Source organism: Pezoporus wallicus, unplaced genomic scaffold (assembly GCF_028554395.1).
Source record: "Pezoporus wallicus isolate ANWC-B61680 ecotype Strahan unplaced genomic scaffold, APGP_CSIRO_Pwel_v1 contig_5104, whole genome shotgun sequence".
Lineage (NCBI taxonomy): Eukaryota > Metazoa > Chordata > Aves > Psittaciformes > Psittacidae > Pezoporus > Pezoporus wallicus.
In genome coordinates, this window is record NW_026637335.1 from 1,038,379 (window position 1) to 1,057,255 (window position 18,877).

An 18,877-nucleotide genomic window follows, 5' to 3' on the forward strand; every position below is an offset into this window, starting at 1 on the left:
TCCATTTGTTCCATTATTCAGTTCCCTGGCTGTGCAGACTGGTGTGTCAGCTTGAAGGGCAGGGTGGCATTTGGGGCAGTATTTAGAGGGTGGGAGAAGGTGAGACTGACTCAGTGATAATTCTTACTTATCCTTGCTTAAAGTTAATTTTAACCAAAGCCTCCATTCCTTTCATGAATAGAGCACCAGTCCTGTTTCTTTTGAAAAACTGCTCTGCTTGAGATAATGATCCTGAGAGCGCAGTTTTATGTTAGAACTAAACCGATCTGCGAGCCATCTGCTATTGAAAAGAGTGGTTCCTCCCTTCCCTCCTCACTCCATGCTGCTGCCACTTCTTCCCTGTAGGAGCCAGAAGTTACTTGATCCTGTGATGTGTTGATTCAGAGAGCTAAAATATTCCCAAATTTGTTATTGCTGTTGTAGTGAATTAAATGAGCTCATGGAAGGATCAGAGTGCTGGAGGTGACACAGGCAGCAGGAGCATTTGTCTGGGAGAGGAGGAGGGATGGGAGAGCAGGACCTTCCTTTTTCAGTGGCTGCTGAGCACTTAATTTACCTCATCCTCTGAAGTCACACTGTGATGTTAACAAGGTCTTTTAGCATTCTGCTGATCCCTTGGATGTCACCTGGAGGGATGTGCTGTTTGCAAACACATACGCAAAGTTTGGGCCTGAGTCTTGTTTTGCTTATGCTGTGCCATAACTGGGTGGAGAATTTCAGGTTTGCAGGGAGGCCTTCAGAGAACTATTTGTTCATTTCACATTCAGTTTGTATCTTAAAACAGAGAGAAAATAAACATTTTCATGCAGAGAAACAGAAGGTTTTTAGGTGAGTTAGGGGACAGAGGCTAGGTGAATCACTGAAAGAAGTAGTGCTTCCTAAGGCACGTGATAAATGCATTGCAAAAAGATTTCTGCTAGATTTAGGGTGGGATTTTGTCCCCTTCAGAAGAAGGTGCTGTGATATTGTGCCATTTGGTGTTTAAACACACTAATACAGAAGAACTTAATTTTTCCAAAGTTAACATACATGAATTTCCACTCCCCCTAGTTGTATATTGGTATGAAGTTTCCATTTACCATTAGTATTTATGGCTGTTTTGATCTATTATAGAAAGCATGAGTACTGTTTTTAATGTGTGTCATTGTAATGGTCTGTGATGCAATTTGGATTTTCATCAGAAGGTGCTCTTGGGTGTCTGTTTGAGTCATGGAAGCTTATGCACTTCAGAGATCTAAATGGTGATTCACAGATCCACCGATCTGTGGCACTGTCCTTCTGTTTCCATCCTTACTCACCGTAGAAGCTCATTTCCCTCCTTCCAGATGGCCAGAAATGGAAGAAGTCCAGGTCTAATTTCTGAGCAGTCTCAGAAAAATCACTATTGTTCTAGAGAGGAGGCTTGCTGAGGCCAGTTGGCAGCAGAAAGCTGGAGAGTGTTTAGAGAAAAGAGTCTTCATTTTAAAAACAATGTTTTTTGGGGGGTGGGGTGCAAAGGACAGTCTGAAAGGAAGGCATATTGCCACCAACTGCAGGAAAACACATTTATAGGGCAGAAAACCCCAAACCTTTTCCTTCTGCCACTTTCAGGGAGCAAATGTGTGCGTGTATTCTCCAATGTACGGTTCATAAGGAAAGGTCCTGTATGTGTTGGGATTGCAGCAGGACTAAAAACATGCTGCAGTTCAGTCCTGCCTCAGTACTGAGCACACCTATTGTTTTCATTTTCTTTGCATCAATTTAGACTCCCTGCTCCCCAAAAGGAAGCCAAAATAAGCTGAAATAATTACCAGTCACATTGCTTAGGAACTAGAAATGAGAGCAGCAATCTTCTGTAAGTGTTAGATCTCTGACAAACTACTTAAAAAGACAAATCTTATTTGGGGATGCTGGGAGTTGTGCTTGATGCTCTTGATTCTAAGAAGAATAGGTAGATTGGACCCAGTTTGGCTGATTGTTTCACTAACCCACGGTTCATCTTGCTGGTACAGACTTCAGACATACGCTATGGAAAGGATCTGCATTTGCAGCTCTCCACAGAGGCCGGCCTCCCGAACTACCTGTAAATTATGGGAAACCACCAAACGTGGGTGAGTTTTGAAACCTCCATAAGGTGTTTTTTTCCTTCTCTGTATTTTTATTACTGTTCCAGCTTAAAGTTACTCTTGCTGACTGAAACACTACTGTGGGCTTGCATTAATGGCTTTTTTGACATTTCACCATGAATTAGTCTGAAAGAGATTTCTCACTGACAATAGAATAGCCCTTTATGTATTATTCAGGCTTGGATCTTCCTTAATATGTGTACACATGTTAAAACATTGTGGCCACATTGAAAAGCTTTGCATGTTAACATCCTGTTTGGAGGGCAACATGCTTGAGGATTTTTTTATGATATGTGTACATAATCTGTACATATGCTTGTAAGATTGAACAGGAATGGTCACAGGAACATGGAGGCAATCTTTTCATTCAGGAATCTTAGCCAGAACAAAGCGCCTGGCTCCCAGGGAACTTTCTGGACCCAACCATTCATTTTAGTTTGATTATGACAGAAAACAGACTGCTTGCAACATTTCTCTCCAAAAAGGAAATAATCACCAAACCTACATTTGGGTTACTTCAGTGTTTCAGTTAGATGAGAACTTGTATAAAACTCAGATATATGTAGGCATTCAGCTTACATATCATCACAGAGTTTCTATTTGCTTAAACTGAAAAGTTTTCTTTGTATGGTCTGAACTTGCATTAATTATTTCTATAGCAAACAAATTTGATTTTTGTAGGCATAAATATAAGTCCTGTTGGTCATGGTTTTTTTCTTCTTAGGGGATTTTATCTGTATTTACTGTGTGTTTGTGCAAATGTAGAGACTTTTCCAGGTTTGTTAGCGAATCCATTCACATATATTTCTCCCATTCCTTTGGTGATGTAGGAATGATGATGGCAGTCTTCTGTTTCTGCTATGTCTGTTCTGTTTGTGCTTCTGCACTTTCTCTCTCATTACTAAAGATTAATCCTTGTCAGACATTAAAGTGCCAAAGCCCAGGCTGTTTGTGGTTGAAATCAATAGCACGCTTTGCATAAGGTCTGTGGTGGTGTGGCAGCAGTGTGACGGAATAGCAGAGTTAATTACAGGTCTTCTGTATGAAAAAGGAATGGCTATTTGCCTGGAACTAGTGCACAGGGAGCTGTTGCATTAGTGCTTTTCCTGCTTTTGTCAAATAACTTATGAGTCATACTGTGGACTTTAAAAAAAAAAGAAAATTGTTTCCATATATTAGTACTACTGTACACATCTATGTATTTATACTTCCGGACTGGTTCTGCAGTTACTGTTACCAGTTGGGCTGATGGATTGCTAATAGGCTAAACTACAGATCTATTGCACACACTCAGCTTCTATAGTTCTGTATTTCTGTAACGACTTCTGAATCAGTTTTTCACAAGAGGAGAATCAGACTGTGTGATTTTGGAATATGCAGTATTATTAATGACCCATACTAGCAGACTGGACTTCAGCATTTACTTTCTTGGCAAAGGTCTGTGCTTCTTGCTTGGTGACTATTTAGTGATGTAGAGAACAGGATGATTTGTTTGGTTTGGTATTTTCCTACAAATTGGTTTAGTTTGTTTGTTTGTTTTTTTTAAGAAATGCAAAGGTGTCATGTGGAAATGGGTGTTTTATAGCCAGGAATTAATTCTTGTAAGTATTGGTTCCTAGAAGAATAGTCTCCTTGGTGTAGTTACATAGTAAGACAGGAAAATGGGCACATGTATTAAAATAAGGAGTTGACTATAGTTAAGCTGTACAGGAGACAGGAGTTTGGTTTTAGGATTCCCCATTTTTAATCCTGAAGTGGAGGTCACCAAATTCTTCTGTGTATATTTGTGCAAAATAGGTGTTTTTCTCTGAGGAGTAGCGACAGCCACAAATGTTGTAGTGTGTGTGTGTGTGTGTCTGTGTCTTGTTTTAAAATACAAGATGAAGAAGTATACCCAACCTCTTTAATATTATTGGCATAATTGTGTATTCCCATACTGTGCTGGCTTAGTCAGATTGAGTTTTCTGGAATTACTTGCTGAAGTAGTTGGGCTGAAGAAGTAGACACCCATAATAATGTGTGTTCATGAGTGAGACATAATGGTTGTGTAATTGCCTGTGTAGACTGGTAAATAAGGTACAGAATGAGCAGCTAAAAGTATTCTTGTATCATTTCCCTTCCAATTGGAAGAGTTGGCAGCTGCAGTGATTTGCCTTTATCTGGTTGAGCTTGGGGTGTGACTTTGTCATCTGTACTCCAAAGGAGAAGCTGATGCACAGTGGAACCAGAGCAAAAAATCAGTGTTGCCCTTTTCCCAGCATGTTTGTGCAGAGCTGGAATCATCTGGCTGAGGGTGTCTTTGAGACGTGCTGAGTTGTGGAGTCATTCTCAGGAACATGTCGTCTGTTGAGTCTTGGAGGTCTGTGGTGATCTGCTGGGGGAGGAGAGGAAGGGAACATGCTGTCAGCTCTCTACTGCTGACAGGGTAACAGTGAATACAGTGAGGATGGTCTTTTTAGACTGTTTCTTGGCAGGTTTTGCAGTAGTGGTACGTTTAGGACTCCCTTTGTGCTTTTCCAGCCAGAAAGGTGGCAGATTGGTTGTTCAGCATCTCAGCAATGGGAGTTATTCACATGTGATGTAAATGTTTTCTATACCTATTTTTTTTTAATACAACTTGAGTTTTGTCAGGACTTTTTTCCTGCAGGCAACACAAAGCAGATTAGAAAGAAGCTGTTTTTCCCTCTTTAGTTGGTTACTAGAGGTGTTCTAACCTGAGCAAGAAAATCTTTACGTATCTCTATCTGTTGTTAGAGAAAGTAACACAGAATTTGGAACTGGAAATTCATAGCATAGTCTCAATGAACAGGCATTTCATCTGTATGGAAATGTGCAGTCAAGGTGATCCAGCTACTTTAGGGCTGCCAAATAGCAGCGCTCTGTTGAAGTCAGAAATTGATGATGTTTCTCTGCTGTAAATTTGCTCAGTGAGGTCAGCAGCTGGAACACTTTGTTCTTTTGGTGCTTTTCCTGGGTCTAGCTGTCTTTGTGGCCACATTCGCTCTCTGAGAAGATATTTTACATGTGTGAGCCAAATGTGTTTATTTCTCAGTCATCTTATTGGTATCCGATCTTCATGCTTGATCCAGCCCAATGATGGGGTCAGAGCCTGCTCACCACCCATCCTGGGCTGTGTAAAATGTCATGTCCTCATTCTGAAGCTACAGTGAAGTTACAGTTTCAGTGGGTAAAATAGTACAATGTGAAGCCATCACTCATAATACTAGAGAAACTACATTTAAAACAATATTTTTGCCTACAGTAGGTGGAGCGAGACGTTTATAGGGAGAGAAAGGAAACTGCTGCAGCTAGGGGACTTTGTCCACACTGAAACGTTTTCATTCCTTCTCAAGTTGTGACTTAAGATTGAAATTTGTGGTGTCTGATGATTGATTGCTTTTTAATTTTTGTTTTCACTGATGGCTTATTGGTGAAGAGTTTTGGTTTTATCCTTCCTAAGTGAGCTTTCTTGCAAGAGTTTCACAAGAAACTTTGCTGTTATCTTTGGTAGAATGAATTGTGATTTAAGAATTACTGTTACAGCGTGTGACTTCTCTCTGCCCCAGCCACTGTGCCTGTACTTGCACTAAGGACTGTAATGCCCACTTTTAATGTGAAAATAACATCTATGCAGTTATTACAGTTTTTCCTGGCAGGGCATAGTGAGGGGGTAGAGTTGGCAGCTGTTATGCCCCGTGTGGTGTGAAGTATAGCAGCTAATTTGATAGGTTGATAAAAGTTTTTAGGGTTACTCTGTTGCTAATTCTGTGTGGGATTTGTTTGAGGAGGTTTTTTAAGTGCTTTTAGGCCTTACGAGTACAATAACTTCATTGTACTGAAGAGAGCAAAATTCACGGGGATTTTTGTCACATGTAAGTAATGCCCTATTTAGACATTGTGTATTGATCCTCTACCAAAAAATACGAGAACTGGAATTGGGGATGTTTGTTTTGTTTTCTGGGGAGTTTTTTACTTTGCAGTTCCTTTGAAGGCAGTGACAGGTTAAAGACAAAAATCCCAATCCCAGCTTTGTGTTTGTGGCATACGTTTCTGATAGACCAGAACCATTTTTATAGTGAGGATCAGATACGTTGAGTACTTGTTACCTTTTGTTTGAAGATGCTGTTGCTTTGGTGAAGATGGTGCTTCTCAGGGCACAGCAATAGTCTGTATTTGTCTGAAACTTGTGATTGAAGCATTTCATAAGCAGAGCTTTTTATTTTTTAACTGTCCACGGGAGATTGAGGAGCCTTGTCCCCATTGTTCAAACAGGGAAATGGACACAGAAAAAAGTGAAATTCACTTTCACATCCTCAGCAGCTGAACTGATTGCGAGTTTGGGAATTGACTCCAGAAGTTAGGTGCAAAGTGCCAGATGAAAGGCTGTATGAGCGACTTAGGTGCCTGACTGTTTGTTATACCTTTCAGTATTTCCTTGGAGTGACTTGCAGCAAACAGCAGTGCTGTATTTTCAGGATTGCACAGAAATGCTGTAGTGCATAGAAGGTATTGAGATTATTGGGAATATTTTGAAATGCAGGTATACCTTTTTGATTCACACAGTCCTTTGTGTGGTTGAAAACAATCTTCAAAACCATTTGAAAATGTTGAAAGGCAGATACACTGTTGTTATATATTTAAATGATTTAAGCATTGAAAGGCACAGCAGAATTACCGTATGGCTAAATGACTACATCTCTCTGTTGGTGTATCAGTGTCCACGGTGTGGAGGAAAGGGAGATTTAATATTTTTAAGACTTCAGCTGGTATTTTATTTATTGTTTCAATAGTATTTTATTTACTATTCAATAGTAAATAAAATAATGTGTAGCAAACCTGACAGCGTTTATCTCTGTGGGATCTCTGCACTCTTCTGTGAGAGGTGGGGAAAAAGGGTTAGAGATTTCCTTTTTCCTTTGCTAAGGGAGACAGTTTCACTTAACAGCTCCTGTGTAATATCAGGTATCAGTTGAACAGTAGGTAGACAGTAAATTAATTTGGCTTTGTGTGTTTTGCTTTTTTAGTACTGCTGAATATGTGTTTTTACATGAAAAACAAACATTGACTGAAGGTGAGGTCACATTGGGAGTGTGATGATTTTTGCAAGCATCTACACCTTTTGTGCAACTTCTTCTCCTTGTATGTAGCTTTCCAGTCGCACCAAGTGATTAAAAATAGTCCAAGTTTCAGAGCATAAAACTGGCAAATAAGAAGACTTTTGTAAATCTGGAAACATTTTCTTTTCATTGCCAGTTAATCTCTCTGCTTGTGTATAAATTCTTCAACCACAGAAATTTACAGGCGGGTGTTATGTGGTAGTAACCGTTTGAAATTATGCTTTTTGACTTTGTAGACTTTTGTTAGCATATTCCATGAGGGTTTTTTTTATGCAGATAGGCAATGATATGGTCACACAATGAAGAAAATGGGTCAAGTTCTTCGCTATACTTTTAAACTAAAGTATTGAAAGGCATTGAAGAGCTTCTTGCCACTCTGAAGCCCTGCCTACTTCAATGTGCAGTAAACAAGATAAGGGGTTCCTTCGGGGAGCTGCTATGGCAGGGACTCACAGAACCCATCAGTACAGCAATGATGGGTCTTTAAGTGCCATTAAAAAAAAAATCTCAAAGCTTTAAAATCAAAAGTTCAAGTGATATGAATTAGGACAGGTAAAATGAAATACCCCAAATGGTCTCAAATTATGCATGACACTGAAGATTAGAATTAGTTTTTTTTGGACTCTACAGCCACAGTACAGTGATCTTCATGTGGTGGCACATCCCAGGAGAGGCACATGCATGCCTCTTTTCTCCTTTTCTTGCCTAGTGGAAAGATTATTGTTATCATCAGTGAAACTGCCAACCGTGCTTTTTTTACATGGTGTTTCTGTGTGTTTAGATTTCAGGCTGTTCTTGCAGCAGCTGCTCTGTATTATAGCAACGTGAAATAATTTATTGTTGCAGTTTTTTCTTGTGCCTGCCCTTCTTTTAACTGGGGCTTTTCCCATCAGAGCCACATATTTCTTATTCTTCAGTTACGTTGGCATAGAAATGCAATGATGATGTTGCTTTGTGAGAAACATGTGGATGGACATTCACTCTCACATATGACCTGGAACCCCTTCCAAAGAAAGTTTTTTATCACAAAACACCACTTCAACTAATATTATACTCTAAAAGAAACTTTTTGTAATTGGTATTAGTAGCATATCGTTTCCTTATGAAATGTTATGAAAGTGTAGTGTATGGTGTGGTAGGTATTGACAGGCTTCAGCAGGAGTGGGCTTTCTTTTCTCTAGGACTGTACAGAATGTTCTGATAAGGTGGAAGAGGTTCAGATTTATGGATTATGTATAATAAAGTTGTTACTTTGGGTTCTGGACAAAATTAACATCTTGGTTTTCTTTTTGTTTTGCTTTTCTCTCCCAGTAAATATAATTTCTGCCAGGCAATTAACTGGATGTGGACGTTTCAGCCACTTGTTCCCAACATCTACTTACCAACACATGAAGATGCACAAGAGGATTTTGGGGCATCTCTCATCTGTTTATTGTATAGCCTTTGATCGCAGTGGGAGAAGGATTTTTACGGTAAGTTAAAAAATCATACTTTTCTTTGAGGATTGCTTTGCTTCATTTGATTTCTCTCTCTTGAGTCCATCAACAGCCTCTTAGTTACTGATTGAGATGCAGACAGAGCTTCCAGAAAAACAAGGGAAGAGCAATCCTGAAATGTGTGAAAGCCCACCTTTTTCTGTGCTGGTTTTCACTTTTCATTTGGCTTGGTATTTTAAAAGTGGTCGTGGCTCTAGTAGACTTATTCAGCTATTTACTTCCTCATGTAGAACTGTACAGCAGGGTTGTTCCGGTCCAGAGCTTGCAACTCTCACTTGGCACATACAATTATTTTTGTTTCTTTATCATCTTTCTGACTGAATGGCAGCTGGAGTACTCTGGGGTTTGGAATTAGTTTGCATGCTGCTTTCTGGGTTAAATCTTAACTCTTTTCTTAAAACTCCATTTTGCCTTTTGATAACCTTGGCAATGCTGGCAATTCCTTACCTTTCACTAAAAACCTGATGGTGTATGGAAGACCTCATTACTTCATCTACAGTTTACTTCTCTACTAAATTTACTTTCTAGAATTTGTAGTATGTCAGTGAATGTATGAATAGTAATTTAAGGTGTTCTGCAGAATATATTAACACACATTTCAGTGATAGTGCCCTTGTGCCTATTAAAAAAATAACAGGTTTTTCAAATTAATAATGCATCTTTTAATAATTAAAATTACCTGTCTTGTCTCATTTTGACCTTGTCTCTTATCAATAGGTGTTCAGAAGCAGATTACCTGGAAGGCTAATTTTTGTCTTTGTGTTCTTGCTAGCTTGTTCACTCATTATAAATCAGTCAAATAGAGATATTGTTATGATAATTACTCTGGGTCATAGCGAGGGCCTTTCTGGTATTGTTTACGCCATAAAGAAATGTTTCTCATCTGCAGTTATATGGAGAACTGAAAGTGATTTGTGTTCAAATTTAGCTGCAGTTAATAAAATGTAATTGAAAGTCAAATTATTTATAGTTTTATTGTGCTATATTTCCCAATATACAGTAGCAATGCTAGCAACTAATTTTGGTATTCTTTGTAGTATCTGAACAGTGGAAAGGGCTGTGAACTGTCTAAAAATTCCTGACTATACTGGCATTGACTATGAAATTATGTAGCTGCTACTGTAGGTGACAGTATTCTACAGTGATTGTGTTGGACGTGCTTTTGAATTGTGTCCTGTCCTGAACTGAAACCTCACTGACGTAGTATTTCAGTTGCACATGATGCTGCATGCTTTCTCTCTTTGAGTGGTTAAAGTTTCTCCTGTTAACAGAGATTGAACCTCAGGGTACAGCTGCCCTACAGTTCTAGGAGCATGACAGAGGCTCTGAGAACCCTCAGATGCTCAAGTGCTCTTCTTCCTTAAAGCTTGACTCTTCTGATCACTTCAGTTTTACTACTGGCTTGATCCGGCTCACACAGATAAATACGTGGTTTAGTAGTGTGTAATGAAGCATTTTATCTTCTTATATTTACCTTAATTATTACTGAATTGTACTGTGAGGAGTTGCATTAGCAGTGGTAATTGTATCTTAGTACGAAACATAAAGTAGAAGCCACTGTCTTGCAAACATCTAAATCCTTGACCCAATAAGATGAACCCCAGACTCCAATAGTTGTGCTCCTGTGGAATCCCATTGGTGGTGTTCTTCTGACAGGTTCATGGTGCAATGGTGTTCTTAAATCCTTGTTCATCTGCAGTTGTCTTGGTTTCACTAGAACAGCAGTGTACCTGTGCATTGTGATGTACACGTAACACATGTATATTATTTGACATAATCTTTGGAAATGTTTGTGTGGCATTAGGGGTCAGATGATTGTTTGGTCAAAATCTGGGCTACAGATGATGGGCGCCTGCTCTCAACATTGAGAGGACACTCAGCTGAAATATCTGACATGGCTGTTAACTACGAGAACACGCTGCTTGCTGCAGGCAGTTGTGATAAAGTAGTCCGAGTATGGTGTCTTCGAACCTGTGCCCCAGTCGCAGTGCTGCTGGGCCATTCAGCTTCCATTACTTCCATACAGGTAAGGAATGACATTATTTTTTTCCTAAATCCTTGAATTAAAGCGATAATAAGAGATGTGCATTAGCAGTTGGATATAAAACTTACCTTTTCATCTCTGTCTGGCAGTGTAGATTTGCCTCAGCTTGAGGGTATTGTTTCCTGGCAAGCTTACTCCTGTGCAGTGGCCAGCTGCTGACTGAAGAAGAGAAGGCTCTGGGGAGACGTTATAGCAGCCTTGCAGTATCTAAAGGGGCCTAACAAGGAATCCGGAGGAGAGGATTTTACAAGGGAATGTAGTGATAGAACAAGGGGAAATGGCTTTAAAATGACAGATAAGATGTGAGGAAGAAACTGCTCCCTGTGAGGGTGGAGGGACACTGGTACCAGCTGCCCAGAGAAGCTGTGGCTGCCCCATCCCTGACAGTGTTCAAGGCCAGGTTGGACGAGGCTTGGAGCAAGCTGCTCTAGTGGAAGGCGTCCCTGCCCATGGCAGGGGGTTGGAACTGGATGTTAAGGTCCTTTCCAACCCAAACCATTTTACGATTCTATCTGCCTTTAACTGTGTGGTCCCATTTCTGCTTCCTTAGATGTAGCAAATGCATGGTCTCAACCAGCTGAGCTGGAGAGGTATGCCTGGCATCTTTGATGGCAGTCCTTGCACAACAACTGCCTCAATGGTTCACAGCGAACACTTGTTTGTCTGAAGAATGCTGTCAGCTAAAAGTCCATGCTCCACATTTGTTATTTGTTTTAGCCTCTGCTGTATGGAGCTCTTCTGGATGTTGACGCAGACAGAGACACTGCAGCAGCCACAGTCAGGGTTTGCAGGGTACTGGTGCTTGTGCCCATTGGGTTGCAGTTGTGTGGCAAGTGTCCAGTGAATAACAGTGGAGTAGGAAAAAAAAGATAGCACTGCAGTGGTGGCACGGTCAATAATGGCTAGGAATTTGCAGTTTATTTGCTTTAAAAAACCCAAAGAAATGAAAGATAACTGCCAAACAGAAACCTCCAACGAAACAAAATTCCAGGATAAACAAGACGATCCCTGCAGTCTGTCAGGTTATGCACGGAGAGGGGATGTGTACCTCAGAATCCCTCTCTTTGGAGCCTTGCTGCTTTTGATTCATCACAATCTTCTCTATCTTGCCAGTAGTCCCTGGGAGTATCATTTCTACCCCTGTTGGCTACACTTCCAGTATTGTCTGATTTCAACTGTGTTGCAAGTTACTTTAAGGTGATTGTTTTGGAAACATTTTTTACAACCTGGTTTTGGGGTTTGCATATTATCTGTTTACATACCCTTACGTTCCTCACAAGCTTTTTGTGAAACTCTGGTGATTTATAAAATAATCAGTCATGGTCTTTTGAGGAAAGAGTGCTTGATTCCTTTATCAAATTCCAGGTATCCAGAGGATTAAAGGTATTACTGCAGTTGTGAAATTAAAGAGAGAGGCTTCAGAATGAAAAGCTTTCCCACTCTTTAGAGAGGCAGAGGAAGAGGTTCAGGAAGAAGGAAGGAGCGGGAGTCCTATTGTGCTGTTGTTCTCTGCTGAGTTTGGATGCAGGAATCATTTCTGTCTTTTGTTACCATGTTTGATCCAGTTCTATCCTAGAAAGAATTATTTCTTCATCTTGCTGCCTCATTAAAAGGGCCTAGGCTTGTTTCATGTCTCCAATTTACTAACTTTTGTGTGGTAGAAATAAAGGCTTGCTAGTCAAAATGTGGGTGCTTTCCAGTGTTTTGGCTTTATTTTTGTGGAAGTTCAGATTCAGTGCTTATCCCTGGTACTGCTGTCTGTACTCCTGGGGAGAAAGCCAGTATGTTCGTGAAAAAGATTCTTGTGTCCATTCACAAGATTCTAACATGTAAGGGGAGAAAGAAATTAGCTGCTTTAACTGTTACAACTTTATTTTTAGTTCTCTCCAGCAAGGAAAGGAACAACACGATACCTCACTTCTACTGGTGCTGACGGAACAATCTGTTTCTGGCAGTGGCATGCTAACACCATGAAATTTAAGTAAGCCTGTTTAGATAATTGCTCTACATAGAGGATGAATTTATTGTGAGTTTTAGCATGGAGAGGGATGCTGAGGTATTACGTAAGGGCACGTTCTTTCTCAATAAACAAGGTTTTTGGTGTATGCGTCAGGCAGTCTATGGCATTACAACCCAGGGGGAGGCAGAGATCAGGGCTGTTGTTTCTGGGCTTTGTGCTTTGCAAGCCGGTGTTTGGAAGAATCTTAAGTGTTTACACTTATGACTAAATCCTTGTCCAAAATGTATAGATAGAAGAATTAATTTGATTTTAATCAAAAGATGACATGTATGTAGATGGCATCAAACCCATAGTTAATAAGGAGTAAATGCTATAGTTTCCCAGGTTCTGTTTTAAATGGAGTTGAATTGGTGAGCATCATAATAAATAAGTTAAATTGTCTTTTCAATTTAGAAAATGATGGGTTTCCTCATCAACTAATGAAGAAAATTACTAGAATGAAAGATGAGTTCTAGCCAACTTAGGCAAGGATTCTGAAATAAAGAAATGTAGGATGAGCCTGTTGACCTTAACCTGCAGAGCTGTAGTGCACTGTTCTTGTTGTATGGCAGTGAAGTCAAGTAATGAAAAGTAAAAATGTTGTGTTGTTGCATATAGGGATCGTCCTGTAAAATTTGCAGAGAGGTCCAGGCCTGGGGTTCAGATATCTTGTTCATCTTTCAGTTCCGGTACGTATGCATTGTAAGGTAGCTGAAAGTATTGTATGAGCTCTAATTCCTTTGGTGACAGGACTGTTACTTCTTTTTAAACACCAATGGTATTAAACCCTTTTTCAGTTAACATAGTACTGTCAAATTGTGATTGTTAGAAATCTTCCATGCTAAGCACCTGCCTCAAGCTGCCTTTTATTTTCTCTATAATTTAAGCTAAAATATCTTGATCACTTCCAAGGAAGGTTTCTTTCAGTCTGTTGTTTTTCACATCAGAGATTCCTCCTTGTAACATCCTTTGAAGGTTTTATCTCATAGAGTTTTTGAGTAAAAAGTTCTTGAAATCTGGCAGACAGGTAGCCTCTGTTTAAAGGTTAAACTTTTGCTAATCTTCTGAATTTGGCTAAGTTCTAGAGAATTAATTCAATGTGCTTGAAAATACCAACTTAACAGGCATCCTTTGTTGCAGCTTTGAATTCTCAAGAATAGTGATTCTTACAAACAAACCTAGGTAATTTCTCATTAATTTTTGCTTTCTGGAATTGAGAGCTATTCAGAGCCCCTTGAACCTTGCCCATGTTCCTTTGTTATAACCAGAAATGCTGAAATAAGTGGAACTATTTCAGTGCAGTAAACTACGCAGTAGTGCCCTTTTGTGGACTATTGTAGATAGAACAGACATTACAAGAAAATAGCTTGATCGCTGACTCCCAGTCCAGCAATAATTTCTCTGAAGTGGGTCAAGTAGATATTTTAAATATTTTCTTTGATATTGTACCATTGAGAACATGAAACTATTCCCCATCTAATTTTCCACATAAGCTAATGGAGAGCGCTGTGTTAATTTCTGAGGGAAACCAGAACAGTTTGTGTGATGAATGTTGTAGCTTGCAATATTCTCTTCCTTTGGCCAGAAGGGTTTACAGCTGGAAAAGATTGTAGTTACTCTAAAGCTGATATAGTCTGGGAAAATACAGATCAAAGTAGAAGTTACCAGAGTTAACTTCTTTGTTTAGGACGTGTGTTTTGATTCTCTTTAAACTGTATTTTGCTTTGATGATAAAGCAGTAATTAAAGGAAGTTGTTCCTTGGATAGCTTTTCTTCTCACAGAAAACCCTTTCTTTCTTAGGTGGCATGTTCATTGCAACAGGCAGTACCGACCACGTGATAAGAATTTATTATTTGGGCTCAGAATCGCCAGAGAAAATGGCCGAGTTAGAATCTCATACGGTAAGAGACAAATCAGAAAGCAAACCTTCTTTTACCCCCTGCTTTACCTTATTGCAGGAACTTGGGTTTTGTACATCCTTACGAGTTCAACTTACTTTTTGTCTGGAGAGTTTTGTTGCCTCTCAATTGCCTGGAAATTTGTGCTATGTTTGTTTTTAAATTCCTCTAAGGCAGGAGGTGTGTGCAGAATATGCTTTATGTATTTCATTCCCCCGGGGAAACCGAGGGACTAGGTGATTTTCCCATATTCTTGAAGAAAGTCTGTGTTGGAATGAGGAATTGAGGCAACTTTCATGCACAATGACATTTTTTCCTGTTAAATTTACTGTTGAGTATTTAACTTTAGTTGTGAGCACAAATCCACATAACAAGAAAAACAACGTATTTCTAGTTTAGAGTGTGCTGTCAAACTTTGAATCATGGTGGTAATTTCATTTAGAAAATAAAGCAAGCTTAAAAGCACCCTTTCTCAGGTAATGGAGAAAGGTCCTTGTAAAATAGCAAAGCTATTTTAAATACCTGTGTGATGACTTTCAGTGTTAGTTTTCAAGTTTGAGTCTTGAGGTTTTAATAAAACCATTGAATGTCTCCATTTTAATGAAATTCCATAAAGAAGCATCACTAAACCGGCATCAAATCTTACTTTGTTTCTTAGTTGTTAATGAGAGCAGGTGATGATTGCATTATTATGTGCATGATAAACAATATATCAGAAAGGGAAGCTTATAGCAACATTGGTAGGGCTGTCACCTGTGAGAAGTTTGGAGCATTTATCTTTGAACATTAATAGCCCAGCTGCCCACTTCAACAATATTTTATGGGTTAAGGCTGAGCTCTAAATGGATTCACTGAACTTCAGTGGGAGTTATAGATCTCACATTTAAGTCTCAGAGCTCCAAGCCAACAAATCTAACAAGTATTTTGCTCAGAAAAGAAAATATGTTTTCTGTATTCAGCAGTTCACATTTGGAAGAAACTGCAATTCCTTTAATTTTTTTTAAATCTACCTTCTTAATACCACAGTCAGCTGTCTGACGTCAGTGGGAGTGAGAGATAGCAAGTGCATCTAGCCAAAACAAGTATTGAGCAAAATAAAAGAAGACAAAACCATGTCTAAGCCACAACATTTGTTCCTTTTATTTCCATTTAAACATGGAAATAAAGCCAAGGTTTGCATTTTTCTGATTAAATATTTTGATGTGCTTTAATGTTAGGTCTAACACGATGTAGGCTGTGATCATTTATTTGGTTAAGTCACTCTTTCTCCATTTTGTTGAGTGCTGTATCTAATAGGTACCTTGTGAGCTCCTGGAGTTCTTTATTCCTGCTGACTCTGTGGAGCCTAAAAGGTGCAGATCTTACCCCAGGGTGTATATGGTCCTGTGGCACTGTGCAGGAAGACTGTGCTCAGCCAAGAGAAGAGCTGCTGCAGCTTCTTCCTCCTGAATGTCTGAGTGTCAGGGAGACTGAGTCAGAAATCATTTCTGTCTCTGAGATACTTCTGGAGCAACACGAAACCATCACCTCTCTGAAGTTCTCTCAGTGTTTAACACAATACATCTGGGGAAGCTTTAACAGCAAATATGACTTTTCCATTCTTGAATTTGCAAGAGAGTGTGTTGTAGGAGATGCATGGGAAGATTGAATTTGCTAAATAGAAGCTCATCATTAAGATCTATTTGGATGAGCGTTTCAGCTTACAAAGCACTTACTACTGTTTTTTCTTCCTCCCTCCTCTTTAGGACAAAGTGGTTGCAGTCCAGTTTTGTAACAATGGTGACAGGTGAGTGGCTGTCCTGGGATTTTGGCGTGAGAAGTATGGTATTTAATTTTCCAAATGACACTTAAGAGAAAATTTGATGCAACAGGAAGACTGCACATGGGGTCTGATTAATCTTAGACAAACTATGTAAAGTATGTTGCAAGATGTGTGTCATGTCCACAAGCCTGGGGCTGCTGTCCTCTGCTGTAACAGCAATGTTCTGTAGTGCTGCTTCTGCTTTGTAAACAGCAAATTGGAAATTGGATATTGTATCCTTTCTGTGTAAGTGTCTTACTTCACAGGTAGCCTTGCTAAGTACAGACGGGATTAATTCAGGAGTAAGAGCATTATAATAAATGTAGTTCTAAGTAGCAGTTAGAACTGTTATACAGACACAGATGGTGAGACAAGTCTGCAAGGAGCTGTGGTCTGGCAAACATGTGAATTTCTAGGCAAATATTTGAATTTCCAGCTAATTAGTTTAGATGATAACAGTAATCCTTATAGTTTATGAAGCGAACCATTTCAACCTGCAGAGCTTTCAGTTTTCAGAACTGTGATAAGTCAGGATGCTCATGATAAAATGTATAAAGGTGCTCATAGGCATGTTTGTGTGTTGAGCTCCTGCCACACAGCTGTGTTGGAGAGTGGTGTGACAAGCTTCAATTAGCGATCAACATCTTAATGTAAATGGGTTTATGCCAGCTTTTGCTCACATTCCTTATTTTGCTTGGCAGGAGTTTTAAGGGATGGGTGCAAGCAGGAGCCTTCCAAGCAAAATTATAACTTTGCCAGTGGAACTGCACCTGTGCTTGGAGATCTTTGTGTGTAAAATTATGTGGGAATGTACCAGTACAATTGTGCTAATAGTTCCTTCCAAGCAATGTGAGAGCACAGGTCTTGAGGAGGGAATGAGGTCACATAGGTGCTGAAAATTACATGCTAGAGTGATGTTTTTTAATGGAAAAGTAGTAGCTTCCTTAACATACAGAAGTAAAAAATGAACAGAAACTTGTCTCAAGCATCTTTAAACACTTTTTCACAGTGATGAAAAAAATTCAGGTCAAAGAAAGTGGAAAGGTGAAACGATCACTTATTAAAATTGAATAGGCTTGCCTTTTACATGCAAGTTTGTGTACAAGTGGAGGATGCTTTAAAGGTGTTGGTCATTCTGTGAAAATGTGATACTTGAGGAGCTTTTTCCACATTTTTCAACAAAAGTGATTTCTGTGACATCGATGGCCAAAGCGTTGTGAGGCAGTTAAATGCATTTGCTGAGTGCTTGAATTCTTTAAACAAGGAGGAGTTTAAATATGAAAATACTTGCATTAATCTTGACAGACAGGGATACCTACTTGTGTTCAATTTGGGCATTTCCCTTCTCTGTCTTCACCCTCTCCCTAAGTTAATGTATTATAATTTATGCTAGACTCTTGGCATGCTGTTTCTTTTTCTTTGCTGCCACTGTGAACTGCTCAAGGGATTTGCTGATGTCATTAAAAAGGGAATGTCAGCTCATATGAATTACGACATTGAAGTCATTCCAAGGCCATCTGCTAGCTGTAGCCAAATGTAATTAATGTTGTGGGATATAAACTCTTTTGTACCATACAATATCTGATATGAAAATTGTAACCTCGCTGTCTTTTAATTACATTCTGTAGATCAGAGATGCACAAACAATATAAAGAATAAGTGTTGAAAAAGCATGAAATATGTTCTAGCTTCTGTGCTGGTGTGAATGGGTGTGCTCTTGGCTTGCCAGCCTTTTGTAGCTGCCTGTTTCCTGTAGCAGGAGTTCATGGATATTTTATGAGTTGTTAAACACGCCTGTATGTGGGCATTAGAGAGTGAGGCAAGTATGTATACACAAATATACAGTTCCAAGTATATATATATATATATATATATATATATATGCATACACATATATATACTTGTGTGCATGTATGCGTGTTTGTTGCAGAAAATGTATAAGTAAGTGCTTGTACCACCTTTCCTAAGGTGAGTGGCAGTCCTCTGCCAAGCTCCTAAATATTCTTGCCACAGGATTTAGCATGCCCACACTGTTGCTGAGGATGGAAAACTCCATACCGAGTAGTGAGAAAATAAGATGCAAAGATGGGCATGTGGCTAATCTTATAGACCAAAAGCAGCAGTGACTTTCCCTTAGTCGGAATTTCATTCCTTTTTTTTTCCCCCCAATAGCTTAAGATTTGTCAGTGGAAGCAGAGACGGAACAGCAAGGATATGGCACTATCAGCAGCAAGATTGGAAGAGTGTGGTCCTGGATATGGCTACTAAAATGACAGGGTAAAACAAACTGAAACAGAGCATGCTTCATAGCCACATTTACACACAAAACAAAGTCTTTCATTATACTGAAAACTATTTACTTCTATGTTGAGTTAATTTTGGGGGTTTGTGTACTGAAAATGCCATGGCTCTATCT

At 39.3% G+C, this 18,877-nt stretch overlaps 1 protein-coding gene across 3 annotated transcripts in view; it reads left to right on the top strand.

Annotated features, from left to right (window-relative positions):
- Positions 1–18,877, top strand: part of BRWD3 (bromodomain and WD repeat domain containing 3) — a 54,391-nt gene that overhangs the window by 9,265 nt on the left and 26,249 nt on the right. For 2 of the 3 annotated variants that reach the window (XM_057404773.1, XM_057404772.1), the window contains exons 3-10: positions 1,992–2,090; positions 8,534–8,694; positions 10,523–10,744; positions 12,643–12,743; positions 13,380–13,450; positions 14,563–14,663; positions 16,406–16,446; positions 18,634–18,738. In XM_057404773.1, coding sequence (XP_057260756.1) covers positions 8,611–8,694; positions 10,523–10,744; positions 12,643–12,743; positions 13,380–13,450; positions 14,563–14,663; positions 16,406–16,446; positions 18,634–18,738 — 725 coding nt within the window. In that variant the 5' untranslated portion in view covers positions 1,992–2,090; positions 8,534–8,610. Of the gene's footprint in view, positions 1–1,991; positions 2,091–8,533; positions 8,695–10,522; positions 10,745–12,642; positions 12,744–13,379; positions 13,451–14,562; positions 14,664–16,405; positions 16,447–18,633; positions 18,739–18,877 lie in introns of those variants that run through there. The other variant, XM_057404771.1, reaches the window with a different exon arrangement.